The 23,837-nt window shown below is 30.4% G+C and overlaps 1 protein-coding gene across 4 annotated transcripts; it reads right to left on the reverse strand.

Moving 5' to 3' along the window:
- Positions 1-6,881: 6,881 nt before the first annotated feature.
- On the reverse strand, positions 6,882-23,174 carry LOC107953950 (kinesin light chain 3). Of its 4 annotated transcripts, none has more exons than XM_041097387.1 (18): positions 22,928-23,174; positions 22,306-22,401; positions 19,937-20,127; positions 19,749-19,853; positions 17,634-17,734; positions 16,500-16,578; positions 15,436-15,447; positions 15,157-15,222; positions 13,712-13,780; positions 13,555-13,611; positions 12,202-12,279; positions 11,306-11,403; positions 11,177-11,222; positions 9,740-9,867; positions 9,435-9,540; positions 8,598-8,660; positions 7,842-7,907; positions 6,882-7,358 (listed from the first exon to the last, which is right to left on the reverse strand). In XM_041097387.1, the coding sequence occupies exons 1-18, from the start codon at positions 23,055-23,057 to the stop codon at positions 7,167-7,169; spliced, it is 1,683 nt and encodes a 560-aa protein (XP_040953321.1). In that variant the 5' UTR covers positions 23,058-23,174; the 3' UTR covers positions 6,882-7,166. The 4 variants fall into 4 exon arrangements, with proteins under 4 accessions (XP_040953321.1, XP_040953322.1, XP_040953323.1 ...); XM_041097390.1 differs by having other exon boundaries at positions 7,052-7,358; positions 8,558-8,660; XM_041097388.1 differs by lacking the exon at positions 12,202-12,279.
- Positions 23,175-23,837: the final 663 nt, after the last annotated feature.

Below are 23,837 nucleotides of genomic sequence, written 5' to 3' on the forward strand. Positions count from 1 at the left end.
AAAAAATAATAAAAGAGAACAGAAAAATAGGATCTTGAAGGGTCCTTTATTTTTTTTCTTTCTTTCGATTTCCTTTTTCAATTTTTTCTTTTTCTTTACTGTTTTTTTAAAAAGGGGAGGAGATCTTACCTGGTACTGTCGCGGTGTCTCCTCTCTGCCAGAATCGGAGCTCCGGTATGAAAGGCCGACGAGCGGCGGCGCAAAAGAAAAAGATTTTTTTTTAAAAACCTAACAGAGAGTCTTGGGTTTATTTTATTTTATTTTTTTTCCTTTAGCTTTTGTTTGCTGCAAGTTTCAAAAAAATAAAGAAGAAAATTTGGTTTAAATAGAAGGAACAAAACGGCGCCGTTTAGGGTGCCATGACCCGCGCGTCGACCCGACCTGGGGGGGATCCGCGCGTTCTGGCCCTGAGTGGGGAAATTGCGCGTCTAGCCCTCCCCATTTTGCGATGTGTTTAATCAAGTTTTTTTTTCCTTTAAATTTGGCCCAAATATTTTGCTCGCGTGACAATTTAATCCATATCAGTGCGCAGTGCTTGATTGACTTGGGAAAATTTCTTTTTAAGTCCTCCTCTCATGGCGCGCGTACCAATTTGGTCCATCCTGGTGTTTTCTATTTTTAAACTTGGCCTTTTAACTTCGTTTAGCTTTCAGTTTAATCCTTAATGGTCCTTTTTAAGGCTTTTTTGTAGTTTTTTTTTAGTTTTTGTTATTATTATTATTATTATTACTATTATCATTATTATATTATATAGTATTATAATTATACTTACATATATACGTATATACATTTATATTTCCATTATATTTAAATATTTTTTCATATTTTATAATATATATATGCATATATAGATATTGATATACACGTACGCCCTTCAAAATTATTGTAAATATATATATATTTTATATATATGTACATCTATATACACATTTTCCTAATTTCTTCATATACTATTATTATTTTTGTTTTACTAAAGCATGTATACTTATATTTTTATTTCGTAAATATATACACATCTGCATATTTTTTACTTTTATTTTTACAATTTTCATTACATATATACATACATGATTTTTTTTAGAAATTTTAATAATTTTTATTTTGTTATACATATCTCATTCATTATTTTTTTTATATGTATACTTATATATACTTGTTTTAATATGTGCATATACATGTTTTCAAAATTTATTTATGTATCATACTTATATTTTGAAAATACATATATGCATATAATTTAAAATTAAAATATTGATTTTATGTGATACATTAGCATTTTTCTACACTTTCTAAAGAAAATGTATTTTGGTTGCGTCAAAGCATTAAAATCATCATATTTTACAAATTTCTAAAATATTTGGCACTCATGATTCTCGAGAAAGATCGTGTCCTAACTTACTGGATGGCGATTATTTTTCGATGAATTTAGAAAGTCAAGTATTTGTTTTGCAATAAATTTGCAAATTTTAAATAAAAGCTTATTCTCGAGAATTCAAAATGTTAGGTCCTAATTTACTGGTCATGACATTTTCTTCTCGAAATAAGAATTTTCAAAAGCAAAAGGCAATATTCGGGTATTTTGAAGATTTAAAAGCATTGTGCTCTAACTCACTGGGTGTGGTGTTTTATTTCTTTGAAATAAGAATGTCTTATTATTTTAATTCGTTAATGAAATAAAGAGTTTCCTTTTAAAATCTTTTTAAATTTTCGACACCAAGGCATTAAAAAAAATCAATTTGGTACCAATTTTGGGCGTTACGAGGGTGCTAATCCTTCCTCGTGCGTAACTGACTCCCGAACCTGTTTTCTCAAATTTCGCAGACCAAAATTATTTTTAAGGTGGGCCGATCACACCTTAATAAATGATCGGTGGCGACTCCAGTTTTGTTTTTTAAAGTCGACAACTAAAATTTTTGTTTTCAAAAAAGGTGGTTTCGACAATGTGATATTAGATATTTAGAAGAATTTTCTAAAAAAATTCTTCATGAATATCAAAAACTAAAACAATGAAAATATAGAATTTTGAAAAAAACCAATATTTTCATAAATTACCACCACAATAGGATAAGATATGTATAAAAAAATATGTTTCTTATTTAGAAAAGCATAGTAAAATATTTGGTGTAGCACCAAAAAATATAGACTCTATAGGAAATAGAATAAATTTTACAAAAGAAAGAATAACTTTATATTATTTACAAAGTAAAGCTTCTAAACAAGTTAAGCATTAATTAAGTACTAAACATTGTAGAAAAATTTTAGAAAATGAATGGGAATTTGGATGTAAACCATTACATCCTACTACTTATAAAAAATATAAAAGGAAAAATAGAAGATATAAACTAGTTAGATGAAAACCAGGAAATAAAAAATATACAGGTTATAATAAAAAGAAAAGATTTGTTAGAAGAAAAACTTCTAAAAAACCTAAAAAATAAATATGTAAATGTTTTATATGTAATGAAGAAGGTCATATAGCGCTAAATTGTCTTAATAAGGGAAAAAGTGCAAAGAAAAATATTAAAACACTTGAAGAACAAGACTTAGAAATATGTTCAGAAGAGGAAATAAATCTTGAAGAAATATTTTATGAATTAATATCAGAAAAAGATTCTGATACAGATGAAGAAGAATATATATTTATGTTTAATACAAAAAGCAATTCTAATAATCAATTAGAAGAAATTCCTAAAAAAATGAACAACAAGATATAAAATTAGGAAATATAATTGGAGAAGAAAAGACTTTTTCGATGAAATAATAAAAATAAATAAATAAATCATATTTCTAAAGAAAAAGATATAAAATATCTAAATTCAAAATATGGTGTCAAAGACATATAGAATAAATAGGTGGTAATACAATAGCTAAAGATACTAAAGGAGGATTAATAGAAATCTCATTATTTACTAAATATAAAATTAAGAGGATTAAAAAGAAATATCCTCAAGTTAGATATGTACATTTAGGAATAATAATGATGACTATTAGAGCTTTATTTAGAAAAGGTCATGATATACCGATAATAGCAGTTTTGCTAGATAAAAGATTTGAAAATCCAATAAAAACACTTATTGGTGGAATTCAATCAAACTTACATACAGGTGTAATAGGATTTAAAGTTAAACCAAATTACTTTATATCCATTACACATCCTCTAATAGAAATAGTGTTTATGTCTAAGAATTCAATCAAAAAATTCTAAAATTAATGATTTAGCAGAAGATCTAGCAATAAGTTGGATTTCTATTAATGAATATACTAAACAGTAAAAGTAGAGATCAAAAAAATTAATAATAAAATAATTAAGCTATTTGAACCTAATAAATTTACTACCGAAATACAACCAAAATTATTACATTTAAGAGATCTATCAATACCAAAAGATTGGATGATAGAAAAGATAAGTAGTACAAATACTTCTAAACCTGTAAGTACTATAGAATATATGTCGTCTGGAGATAAATTATATTTTAAAAATACTGCTATAACAAATACAAATGGTAATTTAATTTTACCCTCAAATACTCAAATAGAAGAAGAAGATGATAATATAAGTACAAGTTCTACACCAATAGGAATGAAAACAGTTCATATTCTTATTTTTCCTACAGAACCAAGTAAAAATCCTAGAAACACTAGAATGGAAGAAATACAAACTTCAACAATTATTCAACAAATAAAAATTGGAACAAGTGATGTAGTTACATTTTCAAATTTCCAATCCAGGAAATATTACACATATATTGAAATTACATTTCAATTTAAAAAATATAAAACATATTCCTTGCATGCTTTATTAGATACAGTAGCTACAACTAGTAGTTGTAGAAAGAATGCCATTCCTGTAAAAAAAATGGGAACCTATGAAACATCCAATAAAAGCAATAAGAATAGATGATAATGAAATCATAATCCAATATAAAGCTAGAAATGTACCAATCTATATAAATAATGTAAGATTTGTGGTACCCAAAATATTATGTTTTCCTGCAATGCATGGAGATATATTATTAGGAAATAATTTTATATACTAGCATTTACCATTTTCTATTTGATAAAAATTTAATTATGTTATCTGTAAAAAATCATAAATTTGTGTATGATAAAAATTTTACACCACCAAGAAAAGAACAGTTTAAACAACTTGAAACAAGTCATTGGTTGTTTAAAATTTTAGAAAATAATTTTAGTGAAGAACCATCAAAATTATGGCAAAATAGCCTTAGATATTGTGAAATTAAATTGGAAAATCCCAATAAAATTATTAGAGTTAAACCAATGATCTATACTAAACAAGATATAGATAAATTTGATATACAAATTAGAGAATTATTAGAAAAAAGGATTAATAGAAAAAACTAATAGTCCACATTCTGTCCAACTTTTATGGTCAGAAATCGTGCTGAAATAAAAAGAGGAAATTCTAGAATGATTATTAACTATAAAAGATTAAATCAAAATATTATTTTTTATGGATATTTTATTCCAAGAAAGGATGTTTTAATTAATCAAGCTAAAAAAATAAATAATAAAGAATTAATATGGGGATATAATTCAGGAAAATTTAAACCAAATGAAATTAATTATGTTATATATGAAAAAGAATTATTAGCAATAAAGAAGGGAATAAAAAATTTCTTATATATTTAGTACCTAAAAAATTTATTATAAAAACTATAATCAGGCAGTTAAACAATTAGATGGTACAATGAATTATATACTTTTAATTTTGAAGTTTTATATCTAAAAGGAACTGATAATATTATTGCTGATTATCTTAGCAGGTCATATGGATAGAGGTAAAAAACCTCTAGAAAAAGTTGGCGAATGGACTACTGTCCATAAAAGACCCAACAAAGGGAAAACAATAAATCCTAATCTAGGATTTGTGACGTTACCTGCACAAACATCTTTTTATCCTAATCAAGGATATTATATTCCATATCCAATGGTAAGACAACCAGTTGGAACTCATTTATCTTTTACACCAAGAATGGTAAGTCAAATTTCCTTGGTCCCAAGATCCAAATTCAGTATATCAAGCCAGTTATGCTGAAATAATAAAGGGAGCAGAAAAGTATTGTTTATCAGAAAATTTGTTGAAACAACAACAAATTCAGGAAATAAAATATTTTTATAATCCAAGCTTACCACTAGAAGTATATAATTTTATTAATGAAATATAAAAAACTCATATTTCTGAACAAATAGCTAATTTTAGAAGAGCTATTACTAAATTTTCACAATTTTTAGTTGAAAAAAAACTAAAGAAAATGAAGCTCGTGATTTATTACTAAAATCTATTTTATATAGAGATTGGGAAGATCTTGCAATAGGATATTTAGATATTAAGGAGATAAATAATCTTCTTGATATATTTCAGTATTTTATTAATAAAGGAACAAATAGTCCTATTATGAATAAAATGTTTAGGCTTTGTTTATATAATAAAGGCTAGAAAAATTTTACCACTGGAAATTTTTACAAAAATAAATGAAGCTATTTGCAAACAACAAGCTCAATTTCAAAAAGTTTTTTCAGAATATTTTCTACAAGCTTATGTTTTTACAACTGATTTATATGAAAAATTTTCTACTATAAAATTTAGACTTGATCATGAACTATTTGATATAAACAATATTGAATAGGGTTTTGTTAAAGAAATAATAGTTCAAAATTTTTCTTTTCATCTATTAAAAGATTTTTCTGCATCTATTAAGTCTATATTATTAAGCATAATAAATGAAGATGACTTTTACTATTATTTTTATCTTGAAATAAGCAGTCTTATTGGTATTGTTGAAAAAAAAATTTTATCAGCCATATCAAATTTAGATTATTCAAAGAATGATTGGAAGTCCCAAACTTTCAGAAGTCAAAGAAGACAAAGGACGCTTGACAAAAAACATTGACAAGTGTTATAATAATCCCAGTTATTATCAAATCTAAGCAGGGATAAATTTAATGACAAAAACCCAATATTTACTTTAGCAAAGGACTCAGACTTTGGATTGATGAAAGAAGAATATTGGCATATGAAACTGGAAACATCCAGAATGATAGAGATGAAGAATCCGTGCAACTATTAAAAAAGATAGCTGACATGGAGATAGATGATTTTTCATCACACATAATAGAAGAAATCAAGAACACGTGGGAGATTTGAAACTCACCAAGACTGTCAACAGATTCATTACATCTAGATGGAATAGAGTTAATAAATCTAGATAATATTCAAGAAGGATAAAGCCAAACAAGGAAGCCACGTGGGAGAATAATATCCAAGAAAAAAACATTTAAGTTTAGAGGTTATTTAAAGAATAAGGCATCTAGATACAAACAAATAAAGTTTGCAATGTCAATCAATGATGTGACAAGACAAAAGAAAAGTTACGTGGAATCAACAATTAATTCATCATTAATAAGATATCATCCTTATCAAAAATATTGTGCGGAATTCAAAAAAAATAAAATAGAATTTAAGAATTCTCTTATAAATAAAGATAGAGGAAGCCTAAACAAGGCATCGAAAAAAGTTTTAAAAACTTTTCTTTATTCTCTTCTCATCCACCAGTCTCCTTTATCTTTATAAAATCTTTTTCTTTACTTCTACTTTTGTAATAGAATCTATTATCTTTCGCATCCTTCTGTGAGAAGAAAATTTGTCCTATTAGGACAAAAGAAACATGGGGAAGCTTTTTCAAGTACTACCATACTTTTTTCGAAAAAAAGAAAGATGTTAAAGAAGAATATCAAAGAACATGTAAATAAAATCATAAACGAATATAATTTATTTTTTTAAAGACTTTGTTAGCTTCAGCATTTAAACAAATTAATGGTCATAAGTTGGCATACCATGATTTTGATGACTCATCTAATAACTGAAGAAACCAACTGTTACTCTTATTTGCGTAATTTTTTTCAAGTTTGTTTACATGCAATTTTAAGATAGTGAAGAAAAAAAATGCCATTAAAAAAAAATTAACATCCCAACATAACCATCCCTCTAAAATTAACAATCATTTGCACTTCAATTCCTTCATATCCATTGAAATGAAATTGGCATAAAATTTTATTTGAAGAAGTAATAAAATTTTCTTCAAACAGGAATGGAAAGTATATTTCAGAAAATTGAATCAAAATGAGGTGTTGGGTAGCCTGGCTTAGCTTTTATGCCTCCTTGACTGCGAAATATCATCTTCTACACGCTTGATATCACCCTTCAGCTCCTGCAATGTTGTTCCTCTGTATTCTGTTGTGCCTTCAGCATCTAACAAACTTGAAAGATGCTTCAAACAAGAAAGATACTCCGCCTTAACTTGCCTCAAATCACCGATTAACCTTTCAGTTGCCAACTGCATTGTATAGTTTAAAACAATTGACATTCTTGCAACAACATACATTTAATTCAAGATTTCAGCTTTCTATTTCAATGAAAACATGTAAGTATGAAGCCATAATTTAAGGGTAAATGAGAGTTGCATTTAACTTGGTTTCAAAGTGCTGTTGGGTGCATTAGGCTGCATAGGAGATTATTAAATGCAATATGACAAACAATTTTGCTCCAAAAATACAAAACATATATAACAGATGATATTTGGAATAAAGAAATTATAGTACAAAAGGGATAATTGACCTAATTTGCAGGTTTCTGAGCAACATGAATGGTTCTACTCAACTCCAAAGGATAAGTGAGAAAAAAATGGGTGATGACAAGAAAAGAATTTAAAAGAAACCAGGCACCGCATAAGAAAAAGAACAAGTCAACTCACCAATGTAAGAGAGTAAAGTAAAATGAGTGATTAAAATAAATATAAGACATTAACCAGGCGATGTACCTCTTTGTAGGCAGAAATGCATTCAAAATGTGCATTTTTGACCTCAGGAGTGGATGACAACTTTGCCTGTAGCCCAACGGAACCATAGTAACTATTAGTACAATGGTCAAAGGACTGCTTGAAATAAATAAGTCTAAACTACCAATTATGTCACTACATCAAGAACACAAGGATGCATAGAAAATTGACATCGACGGGCATATTCAATATCATCAAACATCTCAGATAAGTTTAGGTGAAGAAAAACATATCTGATACACTTGTTCAAACTATTGAATTTAAAAAAGGAAAATTACCAAAGAACATAGGAGAAGCATGATGGTATTTGATTTCAATGGAGATCATCATATGTAAGGCCCCTCTCTTGTTTTTCCTATTTCCTTTATTCTCACATACCAATTTGTTTTCAATGTTCTTTATCTTTTTCTTTTTTTTTTTAATTTCAGAAATTAAAAAAATGCCCAAAACAAAATCACACCCCAATAAAATGATGTGGCATATTAGCCTCATGTTGCATTTAACTAACTATTTGTGGTCTTTTGCCCCATTGTGTGGGGGAGTTCATTGTGCAAACTGAAAAACAAAAGTACCTAAGGTACTTTAGGTGCCAAATCAAACATTAACTATAACTTGGGTATCAAATGAATAACACTAAATAGAAATGTCAATTTGACCAAAGCAAGACTACTGTAAATCGTAAATCATTTCAAAGAAACCTGAACCAAATGCCGAGAACCAGAAGGTTACAATACTAACCCCTGATTCCTGCAATTCTAGCCTGTTGATCTCCAAAAGCCCTAGTTCATTGAGCGACTGCAACTGCAACCACAATGAAAAAAAAATTGTCACATCCCATGATAACAAAGAGAATTATAATTTAAAAGCAACACATCTTTAACAAACTAACATTTAGCATGATGTTGACTTTTTTTTTTTTGCAATTTAAATATTGATATCACCAATTCATTAGTTTTTAGGCCAAAGAAAGAAATTCAAATCGACTTTGTCAACTGGTAGCTCATAACAAAAAATTGTGAATGCTGTGATAATAAAAGCATACTTCTTTTGTCAGGTAAGGAGGAGAATAAACAATAAAATATCAGCACAGAACCGTAAATAAAAGATAATGGTTGGGAAATATAATTACATCATTATCACCTTATTCTGGCCATTAACAATCTAAGGATCCAAGCTCATTAAATAAAATAATATAAATGATCAAATTGTGAACAATATCATTTTATATCATACTCCCTCTATCCCAATTTTTTCAACTTGACAAGAAATTGTTTCCATGGTAGGAAACAAAGTTGGCTTGTTTAAATCTCCACATAAATTGACAACAAAATCTTAAACATTTAGACAAAAGAAGCTGACAGATAATCTGTTGACGGCTTATCTCAGCTAATCTCATTACTGATTTTTAGGGATTAGATTAGCTTAAAATTAGGATTATTGAATTAACGTATTGATTATGTTTCCTTAGTTAGGCCTACTCTTTTAGTATAAATAGCCATGTAAATTTTTCTGTTGAAAATACAAGAGAAAAGGATTCATATTATCAACATAATCTATTATTGACAAGGAACTAACCAGTATGATCACTGCTGCATAACCATCTCGCCTAGTTTCTCCAGAAACTCCATAACCTTGCTTCTTGTTTTGTGTTTTCGATTTACTAATAACTTTCCTTGCTATCCTATCAAGTAAAGAGAAAGGAGTAAGACATATTTGTTCGAATCTATGATATGCAGACAAGGGCAGAGAATAAATTATTACTAGGGAAATAACAAATTAACCTATGTTAATCATTATCAACTAAATTGAAGAGTAAAAAGTGGCAGAAGATAGGTTGTAGAGCCCCTATTTTCTTTTTCTGGTAATGAAACAGCACTAACCTTATTGCATTGTTTAAAAGACCTTTTGCCTTGTCAATCTCAGCAATTGCATCAGAAACATGCATCCCCCTAAGTTGATTGTAATTAAGCATTACCACCCTAGCAATGTGAAGCATGTTGGCTCCAATCTGTCCCCAGGAAAAACAAAGGAGATTCCTCTTAAATTTACCTTATCGCTTTTCTCAGTAACATTTTTTGTTCTTCTTACAATTATTTTATATGTGAAATAGGAAGATGTCATGAAATAGCAAAGAAACAAAATATTATTAGACTTCCATTTTGGCAATGTTTGTACTCATTCAACATAGAAATCCAAACGAGCTTATTGAATATTTCAAAAGATTGTATAAATGTTGGGATACATTGAGTAGAATAGTGTTGGTGAATATGTCCAAACATTGAAGCTTCTCTCATAAACATTGATAACTATGAGAGACTTCCAAATTGCTTTTAAAATTTGTATAGACCATAAAAAGCACTGCATTAAACATAAAAGTGGGAGAAGCAAACACAAATTGTACACAGTACATTTGAGTCTGACAAAAAAACAATTTAACTACAATAATTTTTTGCCAAATCCATCCACCTCCTTCTAGTTATTTACCATACTCACCTGTTGTTAAAAACACAACCCAAAACACTTGTTTTGACAGGTTTGGCCAACATTCTTATATAAAACATGTTACCAAACACAACAACAAAAATGTTCATTTTAAAAGCTCATTTTCAGTGTTGATGTCGCCAAAAAAACAGTTGTGTCATATAGACAAATTTAACAACCAGTGTGTAGTGATGAGTGTTTTTATTTACAAGGGTTTTGTCCAGGATTCCAGAATATTGTTTCCAATAATCAAGATGGCTGACAGTAAAATAGAACAAAAAAGTTAGCTACATAGCAAGAATAACAATGTACAAAGGCACTGGCACACATATGCGCCTTTTATCAACATAGACAGATCTTACTTTATTGTTGTTACTTTTTAATACTTAGCAACAAAAAGATCATACAAATAATTGATTATTTTCTAAGAGAAAGTAAACTTTTGGCTTAGTCCCTACAAATACATTGTTCATGCAAATTAAGTATTAGTGAATTGATCCGGTTCATGCATGTTTATCTTTACCATCACTCATCCCTTTTTATAGTTATAAGAAAGGTCTTATTTTGAGTTCAAAACAAACAACTATCCATTGGTTTGAATTTTGAAACTCGACACAAGAAATAATTACTTCAAAATTATTCTTTTCAAGTTTCTAAGACTTAAAAAGAAATTAGGAACACATGGTGATTAATTCCAACTTTCCAAACTAGCAATCATTTTTGTTAGAAATTTAATAGTATAATGAAAATACTTCATTGAATCAAAACAACTGATCAAAATGATATCAAATCTTATTTTTAGATATTTTTATCTGTACAAAATCAAAACAACAAACCTGGATGTGATCTTCAGGGAGTAATGTTTTCCAAGCATCAAGACACCTAAGAAGAAAAATGTATAAAAGAATATGATGTCTGGAACCATAAACTATCACAATATTGAAGAACAATTAAAGTCTACCAACCTTTCAAGAAGTTCTTGTGCTTCTTTTAAGCTCCCAGATGATTGTAATGTTAAGCCCAACTCTTCAGCAGCAACTACAGTGTCCAATGAGTTCCATCCCTGAAAGAAAATGAAGTTAGTCACTAAAGAAAATGATTCAATACAGCAATCATTTAATCACTATGTCACCTAATTGTTTATGAGATTTGAGGGCAATTCGGTTCTTGAGATAGATTGTTGGGAGTAAAAACCTTTTGAATTGTATTTTGTGAGAACTTAATAGAAACTTAAGTTGCAAGGGCAGGCAGTAAATGTGCTTGCATAGCTCATTGGAGAAAATAGAGAGGAGAAAAGAAACAAATTCCAAAAGAACCCTAAAAGATGTTTCTTCCAATAGTTGCAAGGAACAATCTAGACTCTAGGAACCTTTCACTACCTGAGGTATAAAAGGTAAAAGGAAAGGCCCTACCCCAAGTGAAGCAACAACCTAATACTTAAAAGTATCAAGCAACGTTAACAAACTATGTTAGAAGGTGCCAGTAAGGGTGACAACATGTCCAATGCATGCACTTATAAATTTAAACATTTTGTCAAGTACATGGCAATAAGCATACATTGATTTGCATGAATCATGTAGAAGCTGATAAAAGAACCATGAGGAGGTGGTTTTATCCTAAAATCAACAAATAGGAATAATAGAAGTATCTTCAGAAAATACAAGTTATGAAGTCAATATCATTTGAATTTCAAACAATTTGGAATGCATAATAACATATAACAAGAATGTCTTCAGAGAGGAAAAGTTTCACACAGAAATTCATACACACCCAGAGGTACCCACAAACATAAGTAAAAAGCATAAGCACAATAATTACACGTATAAAAGAACATACATGAGCAGAGGAATAAAATTCGAACCTTAGATAATTCCATAATATGAAGGACCTTTCTCTCTATATTTTCTGCTTCTGAAATACGATTGGATTTTATGTATATCTAGAAAAAATAGCAACGACGTAAGTGGATTTGATGCATTACAGGAGTATAACTAGTAGAAAAAAACCAGAACAGTAAAGAAAATCTGAACTAATGCTACAATGACAATTTTAAGTTTGAACAAGAAAAACTATGGTTGTTTGTAGAACCATTAATGATAATATCCAAGTATAATAAGTTTGACTAATGTGTTTTACAGACAATTTATCCCAGAGTCACAGCAGCTTTCTATCCTAGCCCTTGGATACACATGAACCCCATCTAAACAGCTAATCCGAGCCATTGACACTCATTAAAATAATTGCAAATTATATAGTACAGATAAAACAGAAAAAAAAAATAGTATTTCTAAAACCAATTTATATAACTTCCGGATTGTTGCATCAAGTCAGATAAAGCAAAATAAAGAAGCATCCGTAACCCAATACCTCGGAAATGAACAATTAGGTATAGTGCCACAATTATGAAAATATTAGTACATCATGTGTTCAAAAAAATGCATGAAGAATGTGCAACAGAAAGTATCACCAAAAGGGATTACATGTTCAATCATGTGCATCATCTAGCGTGAACATTTTATCCTGGAATTTTAGCATTGTAACTTAAGATACTACCTCTATTCAATTAAAATTTTCATGCAAGGGAAACAACTTGTTGAGGTCAGCAAAAGCAATAAGTTGAACCTCAAATATATAATTTTTCTTCAGCTGTAAAATTCCTATTATTTTACATACATGCTAACTTGAGTGGGAAAGAGGGGGACTATAATTTCCATCCTCAACAAATCAATCTGTTGATATATGTTGGTTGCAGAACTTAAAAGTAGATGATTTTTTACATAGTTAACAAACAAATATATAAACAACATGCTCACAACGTAACATAAAGGAAAAAGCAAAAAAGGATGACCGCTAAAACCAGATAGGCCTAATATGGTGTCCTTAAAATTCAACTAGAACTTAATGGCTGTCTAAATTTTGTAACTAGCATGATAAGCATACAAATATCTTTTCTCCACATGGTTACATGGAGATAAAACCTGCCAAATATAGTCAGCTTCCATCAAGATTGACTAATGAGGGCCTCCCTTCGGATGCCTTAGAAGACCAAGTGTGTCAATAGGAAACTACAAAGAAGCGAGATTTTGCCTCAATAGATTCTCCAATGAAGTATAACTGAGCCTTTTCATTACCCTAACCAGGTAAACATCCTATCAACCAAAGGCTATTTAAGTGATATGAAAATTGCTATAAAAAGGACAGGAAGATTTACAACCTGCGCCAGATATCGTAATCTCCTGATGCATGCCATTGACTCCCCCTGACCACTTTCCTATATATAGTTGAGCACATTAAAAAAATCGAAAACCACCAAACCCATGACCGTATAACACCCATAATTAACACTAACTTTGACCAGAATAGAAATGTACCTCTAGTACTCTGATAGAATCCTGAATAACGACCTCAGAATCGTTTAGTCTACCTTGGAGAAACAATACCTACAATTAAACGACAACTCACTCTAACATCAAAACACATTAATGAGAATACAGCAGAAGACAAAGATTATAACAATGAAGCAAAAGTAGGATATGTAACAAATTTACAGGCACAAAGAGTTCGTTACTACAATATCTCCTGTCATAATTAGGCATGAATCTCAGCATCCATTACCACAGAAAAGACATTTTGCAGCACTTAAATCAAAGAGTGCATATAGATGAGGAAATTGAAAATTTTCAAGCATTTTAAAAAGCATCAATTATGATATCAGCATTTGTAATTGCATTGTTTGGACAAGTATTTCTTAGTAAATTCCAGTTTGCACAAGAAACTCAGTTTTGTCCCTAAAACACTCAAGTCCGACAGTTCAGAATCCCACACTCCACACCAAAAGACTGCTTCTTGCATTGCTAAAAACTCGAACCTTCAATAGGCATGCATGCATGCATGCATGAGTAGCATGTACTGCATCAATTTAAATTACTCTCTAATTAAAAAAAAAAAAGGCTAATGAATCTTAAAACTAAGGTTTTAAAACCCAAATCCACAAATGTTAGTGTTTCACTCACTAGTCAAGATGAAATTGGTGAATCTTTACGAAACAAAAAATCTTGCTCACAAGTTGTCCTATTTTTCACTTCAAATTAAGTACTCAAGAAAAAAAATTTCTTTCAGCAAACCCAAATTCTTTTCAGTTTCTTTCTTCAATACTCATTTAAATTGACCAAAGAAATCTAAGCATTCAAATCAACTACTTTTGAGGTGAAATCTTACATTAAAGGTTTTTGCAGTTCATGATAAAGAACGAGAAACGTTGGATAAAAAAACCAAGAGGTTGATTATTGCCTCTGTTTTGCAAGCAAAACTAATCACACCCATATTGGGTTTATGATAAATGCTCATATTCCATCATTGGAGCAGATGTAGAATCTCTAAACAATTTAACTAGAGAGTAGTTAGAGGTAAATCTAAAGAACTCCGGTGTAATATATTCTATGCTTAGAATGAAATTTGAAGTACTGGAATTTGATGAGGGGGGGAAAATAACGAAGTTAGGGAGAGAAAAAAAGAGAAAAATGTACAATATGGAATATGAAATTATAAGTTAGGCAACTTTTAATTTGCCAAGATTTAAATTTGATATTATTTCTACTAAAGGAATCCCTCATCCAAAGACAGCTTAAAAATTTGAAATTCTAATCATTCTTGAAGTGGATTGATGAACAAAATGTAAATCTCCTCCAACCACTGATGCACATTATAAAGAAAAAATGCAGAACACAAGGATGAGAACTAATTAATAGTACAAGAGGCTGTAGCAAAATAAAACAACAGAAGGGTGACAAAATGATATGGATATTTGAAACATTACCGTTCCAAGGTGATACATTGTATCCGCATAATCTGCGCTGCCACGTCCAAGAACACGTCCCTTTATCTGAACCATTTTGTAGCATAATTCTGTCATTCTAAAGAAAGTATAACAGAGAAAAAGAAAACTAATCTCAATTTGAGTCACAAAATGCATTTAAGGTGAAAATCAGTAAAAAGATATCCAAGCATGTATATGTCTCTGTGTGATGCATATGTGTGTGTGCGTGCTCACGCGTGTGTATATAAAGGCATACCTACTTGAATATCTGATTCATACCTTTAAAGCACTCTGTCAAAGGAATTACCAAACCCAAAAAAAAAAAAAAAAGAAGATATTTTAGATGAAGTTGTCATAAACTGTAAGTATCGAAGTATAAATAGGTAGAGAAACATCAACAGAGAGACTTAGGAGATGAATGCAATTGAGTAGAATTAATTAAGTCTATCGTTGCACACCATAAAATTTAATGCCAAACATATATACAAGTTATTAATACTAAAATACGATAGACATGAAACAACTAGCAGTTGTACGTGTTTAAGAAAGAGCTGCAATGCATGTATAAATTTAATCTATCAAATTGTTGCCAGGCCGTTTAGAATTAAGTAATTTGTGATTAAACAAGAGTATAAAAAATAATAATAGTATACTTTTAATTTTTAAAATTATTTAAAAAAAAAAACTAGAAAGCTACTCAAACATGATGCTTCAATATGTTCTTTGGAATTTATATGAATTACAAGTTAAAATATGACGAGATTCTTAACTACACATTCCCATCTCCAAATGAAAGGAGAATACATAATTTCTTGATTGGCATTAGAATGAAGCAGGGACACCAGAAAGGGACTAGATTTTTTTAATTTAACTAAGAAACAACTAGCTGTTTAGAAAGTCTAATACTGCAATTCTCTGACATCTAGTTGACATGGTAATCAGAGTAGGGAAACGATATTCCATCATGCTTATAGTGTACCAAACAATCCAAGTTATCCAATAATAACTAAGGAGCTGTCTCTTAGAATATGATCCTGGTCTTCCAATTAAAACATTCCTTACTAGATAGAAGCAAACTGCAGTCTGCAACAACTGTGATATCAATTTTTCCCAGAAATGCTGTGTTTCTTAATACCCTGAATTAGCTGCTGTTAACAAAGGAGGCCACAATAAATAGCGTGTTTTTTGGTCTATGCTCACAGTTCTCATGCCTGACACAACCCACCAGCTAGATAATATGATTAAAAACTACGTATGCAAATCCACAATATCCAAATTGATACAGATAGAAGAAATATTGATCATCAAAAAAGTTTCCAAGTCAATGAACCATATTCTCTTACCTCATAGCACACCCTAGCCTCCTCCAACTTTCTCTGGACAAGATAGAACTGCCCGAGATTGTGCAGGGCAACTCCTACACTTTATTAATATGGATAAAATAGTTCAATGAACAATAAGAAATAAGATTAATAAGGCAGTTGCTTGCACCCATTTACAACTATTTTGGTACAGTAGAAGAAACTACTGTATTATTAACATAAATGAAATCTGTCTGCTCATACAAAATCTGTGTTCAGGTACATCTACCTTCTTGAACAATAAAACTGGAAAATGTAGTATGTCAGGAAAACAGCACTAATTTCCTTAAGTAGATTGATTCCAAATAAATCTCATGTTTGGACTAAGACCATCTCCATTGGACACCTTCAACAGTTTCAAAGATTTTGGACAAGATAGTCGCAATGGGTTATTCCATTAGTTTGATTTTTCTAAATTTTAGGTTCCTTATCGATCATATATGTCTTAATGGTTGGAAAATTAGGCAAGGTACAGCTGTCTGGTACTAAACAATACTGCTAGCACCATTCACAGAAGAAGTAGCAGTGACAGGTTTTTGTATCTTAAACTTGTGAATTGGTTTATCAGGTTTCAACTTAAAGACGAACTTTGGAAAAGTTTGCAAGCTTCTCTGACATGTGTCCAATTTCAACAAGAACTTAATGTTTTCCAGATATGTAGAATTATATAAACTAAGTTGCGTAGGATTTTCAATCTCTCATCTTGGCTTTTATGTTTTCCTCTTATCTGATTAATTCCTTTTTTCTTCATATTCCTCGATATAAATTAAACCAGATTTGAAACCCAAGCAAGAAGGCAACTCCCAAATCTTAGTCTTTTCCTTCAAACCTACTCTGCATAAGCCTTAGTTTCTTCTACATCAAATCCTAACCTGAATTGACAGTTACAACACTAAACAAAGCAGATTCTGTACGGTAGATGATGTATAATGCATGGAAACATAAACATGAATAATTACTAGAAAATTACTTAACTGTGCAAGTGTATCTGAACATGCCATCTTCATGAAATTTAAAATATTATATGAAAGAAAAATGTACAAAATAATATACTTGAGATATAATCCTGATGATATATGATCCTTATGTAAGTTTAAAAAGTAACGCGCTAGTTACCGTATATCTTCAGAGCCAAATGCCTCCTCTAATAAGCGGATGGCATCTAAATACAAAGGTTCTGCCTTGTCAAATGCCTTTTTAACTCTGTAAAGCTCTGCCTAAAAAGGATGAAAGGGAAAAAAGTAAAGGGAACAAGGGAATGAATTTCTTAAACAGAAGAAGCTACATTGCAATGTAAATAAATAGATTTAGAGAAGAAAAAAGCAAGGAAAAGAGAAGCTTTTTATCTCAACTTCATGAGAAGAAAGAATTGACATCACTACTTTCATTTGGACAATGTGGATACCTAGAGTAAATATAAGACAACCAATGGTCTATTAAGCATTCCCAAAGGTGTGATGGGTCTGCACTGTTTAATAGATATGGGGCTCACATAAACATACCAGTGATTGAAATTTTCAAGGTATTAAAAAAATTTGACTATGTCAACATGCTTGAGAGAGATCACCTATGTCAGAAGCTTCCAGCCACAACAACATTACATATCAAACCAAATTCAACATTGGCATCGGTGTTATTCTCGAGCAATTACTCTAAGCAGAGAACAAATGAAACTGATGAAAGCAGATCCAATGTAGAAATATATATTGTGTCAAGCTAAACAGCCAAAACTAGTGTTTTTTCCTTGTCCAATGTGGTACCTATATTAATTTGGCTAAAGATATACATTTTGGTACAAGATAATGGTTAGAATGAGGTCAAAACTAGTGTTTTTTTCTTGTCCAGTGTAGAAATAGATATACTTTTTAGTGTTTAATTCGAGTTTTAAGGTTAATTTGATGAAAGTTAATTGCTAATATTATTAGTTTCAAATTTTCATGGTTTTGCTAATAGAATAAATTTTTTGTTAATTGTGAATTTTTTTAATATTTGTTTAATTTGTTAAATATAGTTTGATTAATGTGATTTTTTAGGTTTTAGGGTTGATTCAATGAAAGTTAATTGCTAATATTATTAATTAATTATAAATTTTCATCAAATTAACCCTAAAACTCGAATTAAACACTAAAAATTAAAATTATTACTTTTAGTAGACCTAATCATTGGCCGGGCCACCACTTAAGCCTGAAGGTCCGCCTAAAAAGTGGGAGGGTTTAGGTAAAAGTATAGGCCCAAAAATGAGCTTGGACAAGAAAATAAAGCCTGTTTTCTAAATGGGTCGAACCTCAAGTAAAATTTTTTGGCTTGGCCCGGCCCAAATTTGCCCAAATGTTTTTCTCACTGCTGTTTTGCTGTTGTTTGTTGCCATTGATGTTGTTTTGCTTCCATTTTCCTATCAGATTGTTACTATTTTGTTGTTATTGTTTGGATATTATATAACTCTTATTTTATTATTAATTTTGCTACTATGTTAGAGGCATTTGCTTGCTAAGTTGCAACTACCTTAATGTTATTTAAGTATAAAGACTTTTTTTTAATGTATTTTCAATTTGTTGGGAAACATTTATTTTAATGTTTTTAGTGTATTTGATGTATTATATTTTTTAAATTTATTTTATATAAAAATAATATATAAAAAATTAATACGGACTGAGCTTAGGTTTAGCATTTTTCAGTCGGACCAAGCTTGGACAAAATTTTAGGCCCATTTTCAGGCTGGGCCTGGGCCTAGAAAATGGGCCTAAAGTTTTGCAATGGCCCAACCCATTATCAAGTCTAACTTTTAGGTACTAAAATGTATAACTTTTGCCAAATACAGGTACCGCATTAGACAAAAAAAATCAAAGCTACTACATTAGAAAAAAGTGTCTAATTCGGAAATTAAAAAATGCATTAAGCCTTAGAGATATTTCAAACCTTTCTCACCTAGAAGCAAGTTTTAAAATCATTCAATGTCCTAAACAATAGAAATGCCACCAAAACCTCAATATCAAATTATACAAACAAGTAGATATATTTTGCATACCATAAATAATAGCTATGAATAAGTTTACTTAAAGTATCAAAGATATATATATATATTTTATTTGTGCAGTATTAGATATGTACTTGAAAGTATTGGAAACATTAGGGTGCTTCAATCATAAGATAAGATGCAAATAGATAGTTTTTGGAGTATGTATGTTGCATCTACCATGATTATAGCCAAAGGCAGTTGAGAAGTAGACTCACCAAATTGTTGCATGCAGATGCAACATGGGGATCTCTCTCCCCAAATCCTTCTTTAGCTTCCTGGATTGCTGAAAGGAAGAACTTTTCTGCTTCCTCTAGTTTTCCCTATTATTTATAAAAGGAAGAGGGAGAGAGAGCAAGTCAGAAACTAAAACAGAGAGATAAAAAGTAGAGCAAAAAATGCTTGCCTGCAGAAAATAATCCCTCCCATTATCTGTAAAAATTCTCCACTTAGATGTGTGTACATTGGATATAACAGAGCCATCCTCAATTTTACGTAATCCAGAAATGTTAGCGCCTTGGATATCACTCTCTGTATTTGTTTGATTTGAGCCATCGTCAGCAAAAACGGGGTGGACATTTATCCCCAAAATTATAGCTGCAAAGAAAACAGAGCCATCAACAAGAATTGTATAAGCAGTAATCAATTGTAAGACGATAACCGATCAAAGAAAATATTTGAGATAGATTTAAAAGTAACTTCTAAAAAGCTAAGGCATTTTGTTTGGATGTTTAGCTATACCTTAAAGGATTCAATGTGTTTTTTCTTGTTTTAGTTCAGCTCAAAAGCTCTATTACTTAAGAAAGGATAACGGTACCTTTGATCAAGAAGGATGCAAGGATCATGGTTTCAGCAATTAAGATGAATACCAAAAAAATGAATCATGGATAGCGTACAGAAAAAGCACAGCAGCATGCAAACTTCATTGCCTTTTTTCAAGAATAGGAACATGCAATTTTAAACCGAAAATACATGGAAAAAATGAGACATTAGTATGAACTAATATATCTTAAATGGTCAATAATTGAAACTAAATACTGATCTAAGAAAAGTAATTAAATCATTTGATGGGAAAAGGAATTTCAGTTAATTTTAGCAACATTTTGCTTTACATTTATTGCTTTGATTTGCACAATACATGTATCTCTAAGTGTCTGCATGGTTGGCTTCAAGTTCTAAAAGTTCTCTGCATTTGTTGTCTTTCTTTGCAATTACTCTCATTCTCTTCAAGCACCCAGCAGTCACAGCAAACCACTGACATCTATTCAGTGACATTCCTCCTATCTTTCTTTGTCTCACTCCCATTTATTTTATACCCCTTTTTTTCCCATTTCCAGCTGATCCCCTTCATCTTATTTTACCAGCACAACCAAGCTAAGATTTGAGCTTTCAACAATTTGTTTTTAAAATATGCTTAATTTTGGTTTTATTTACATGATTTGAGTTCTGGCTTAATACAGACTTAGGATGAAGGTCTATCGATGAATGGACAAGCCCAAGGTCATGACTTGTATGATCTATGGGTAGCAAGAACTCAATAAATTTTTGAGGATTTTAAGATTTTCGTAATGATCTTTAAGATGTTGATAGAGGAACCTGGATTTGTAGGTTAATTGAGTGTTTTATCTATGTATTTCAGTTTGGCCAATGCCAAATGAACAACTAGTCTCAGTACTTGATCAAAGTGACACTTTTAGTGCCTCAACAATAATTCATATTAAATCATGTCTTCTTACTTAAATTATTTGTTAATGTCCACTCAATTGCTAACGATGTCAAATTATCATCATTGGCATTGCTGACATGGGCATTGACTTCATTATTGTGTCTTTGAACAAACTGACATGGCATTTTCACAAAATTTGGAAAGTCTGAAGATGACAAGGATTTTTTTTTTGGCCCCTTGAACTATTTTTATTCTTCCCCTCTCAATTCGTCTTCAAGATTTTAAATTTGGGTTGGGGGGGGGGGACAATAGTATGGGCACCAAATTTGGTAGCCATAACCAAATAGAAACCAGAATCAGATATGGAAACCATCTCCAGCAAAAATCAATGCAAACTACAATTTCCTGAAAAAAATTTAATACATTAGACAAATCTTTGATCAGCTCAAAGAACAAGAAGGTTAAAACGTGATATCAAGATGCCAATATTCTTTGTTTGCATATCTATCCAGTGCATAATTCGAAACAAATACTCTTCAATAGAAAATAGTAAAAACCATTTTTCTCAAATATATTAGACATATGAGAAAGAGGAGGGCAGACAACAATATAGGTTAAGAAATTCTAGATAGAAACACCAAAAAATTCTACATATGCTACAAAGAAATTCAACAACATTTTGAATTGTGAAAGACCAAAAAAATCAAAACACTTTGATAAGAAAGGGAGAAAACATTAAACTTTTCTGCAGTTCTATTTCTAACCCAAAAAATCATTAAGAAAGTGCTTGAATTTTCAGGAATCATATTAAAATGATACCCAGATATCCAAAAGGGAATAAGAGGATTTAAAGAACATAGAAATACTCCCTATATGATCTAATGCAACAAGTCAATAGAAGGCAGCAATATTGTAGCTTATCAACCGAGAACCCCATTGAAAAAAAGAAAGAAGAAAAACTGAGTCCTTTTTAAATGTTTGAGGGTGTGATTGAGGAGTACAAGAACTTCAGTAGAAATGACAAAAGAAAAAAGATACAGTGCAGAGATAAAGACTAGTATAGTAGGTAAGAAGGAAAATTTGATGAGAGAGAAAGTGAGAAGTTATACCAGCTTGAATAGATAGTATAGTCCATATAGGAGGATCAGCATAAGTCGTACTCCATGAACTTCCATTACCAAATTGATTGGGGAATTGGATTTTTCCTGCAATAATATCAAAATCGATGATATCAGGAAGAACTAGATAATATAACAGCTAAACATGAAAGACCATTATAGACAGAGTTAACTTGTAACTTATGCTACTCGGTTCACTCTTTCCTCTTCGTTTTTTCCGTGGGAAGTCAACAAACATGAACATGGTTAAAAGCCAGCACTATTTCTACTATCAAAAGTAGACTCAAGCATTTTGTTGCCAAAAAGTTTTACATTTTCTAAATTTGTTTGCTTTTGTACCCAAATTCACTTTTTTTTTCTTTTTGGTTCCTAAAGCAAATAAATAGCAGAAGTAACAAACACTGGTACATAATACACAAAAAAATGATGAACAATTTGGGGAATAATCCAAATAACTAGCATTCTAATCTAAGAATTGGAACTCTCTCAAATTTAAAAGGATAATACGGGCTTGACCAGATTCAGTGTAGCGTCACTGAATCGAAAGTGAATTCAGGAAAAATAGCGAAATTAACAAAAATGATCACAAAAATTTAAAAATTGAGAAACATACTGGAAAGAGAGAACGGCAACGGAGTGGCGATAGCCATTGAAGTTGTTGGAGGAGAAACAGAAGTGAAGATGGAGTGGGAAGGGAGGCGAACTCTCCTTAGCAAACTAACGGCAGCTTTACGTAGATACATCTTCTGCTTTTGCAGTACGGCGGTTTTCTACCCTAACCGATAACTAATAATAAAAGGAAAGGAAGGGAAAATTAAAGAAAGGAAAATAATGGAAAAGAGCGCGGTAAAGAAAAGAAAAGTGGGAAACCAAACCATAAAGAAGAGACAAAATTTAATAAATATTAAATAATGTGAGGCCTCCTTAAAAAATTAAAAATTTAGATGCCTTGAAAATAATAAGCTTTAATTATTTTTGGACATAATAGTTAAAATTTAAATGTTACAACATGATTTAAGTTTTTATATTTTTATATATTTAAAATTTAGTTCACGTTTTTTTAAGAATTTAATTCTTCTATTTTTTTAATTTGATAATTTAGGTCTAATTGTTAACACAATTATAATTTTTCTATTAAATTTATTGATATGACATTTTAAAATTTTAAAAGAGTTACTCACTTGATAATCATGTCATAAAAAATGGCATTATAGGGGACTTGAATTTAACAATGTTAACAATTTTTTAATTTTACATCAACATTTTTTAGAATCAAGACTAATTTGATATAATTTATACTTGTTGAGGGTTGAAATTGTTATTGTACCCATTTTAAAAGCTAGCATCATTAGCCCACTAAAATATACAAAATTGAATAGTTAAGTGATCATCTTGTAACTATTGGTACTCAAACTTGACAATTTTTCTTAAGTTGGTGCTTAATCTTTTTGGGGTTCAATTTGGTACCTGAATTTGACTCTTGTTCCTAATTTGGTACCTAACCTTTTTTTTTTGTTTGAGTT

Source organism: Gossypium hirsutum, chromosome D07 (assembly GCF_007990345.1).
Source record: "Gossypium hirsutum isolate 1008001.06 chromosome D07, Gossypium_hirsutum_v2.1, whole genome shotgun sequence".
Classification (NCBI taxonomy): Eukaryota; Viridiplantae; Streptophyta; class Magnoliopsida; order Malvales; family Malvaceae; genus Gossypium; species Gossypium hirsutum.

Coding starts and splice junctions, on each gene's coding strand:
- LOC107953950 (XM_041097387.1), bottom strand. CDS start 23,057: ATGTATCTACGTAAAGCTGCCGTTAGTTTGCTAAGGAGAGTTCGCCTC. Junction 19,854..19,936: donor GGAGGGATTATTTTCTGCAG/GCAAGCATTTTT, acceptor TATAAATAATAG/GGAAAACTAGAGGAAGCAGA. Junction 11,223..11,305: donor GCACAAGAACTTCTTGAAAG/GTTGGTAGACTT, acceptor TTTTCTTCTTAG/GTGTCTTGATGCTTGGAAAA.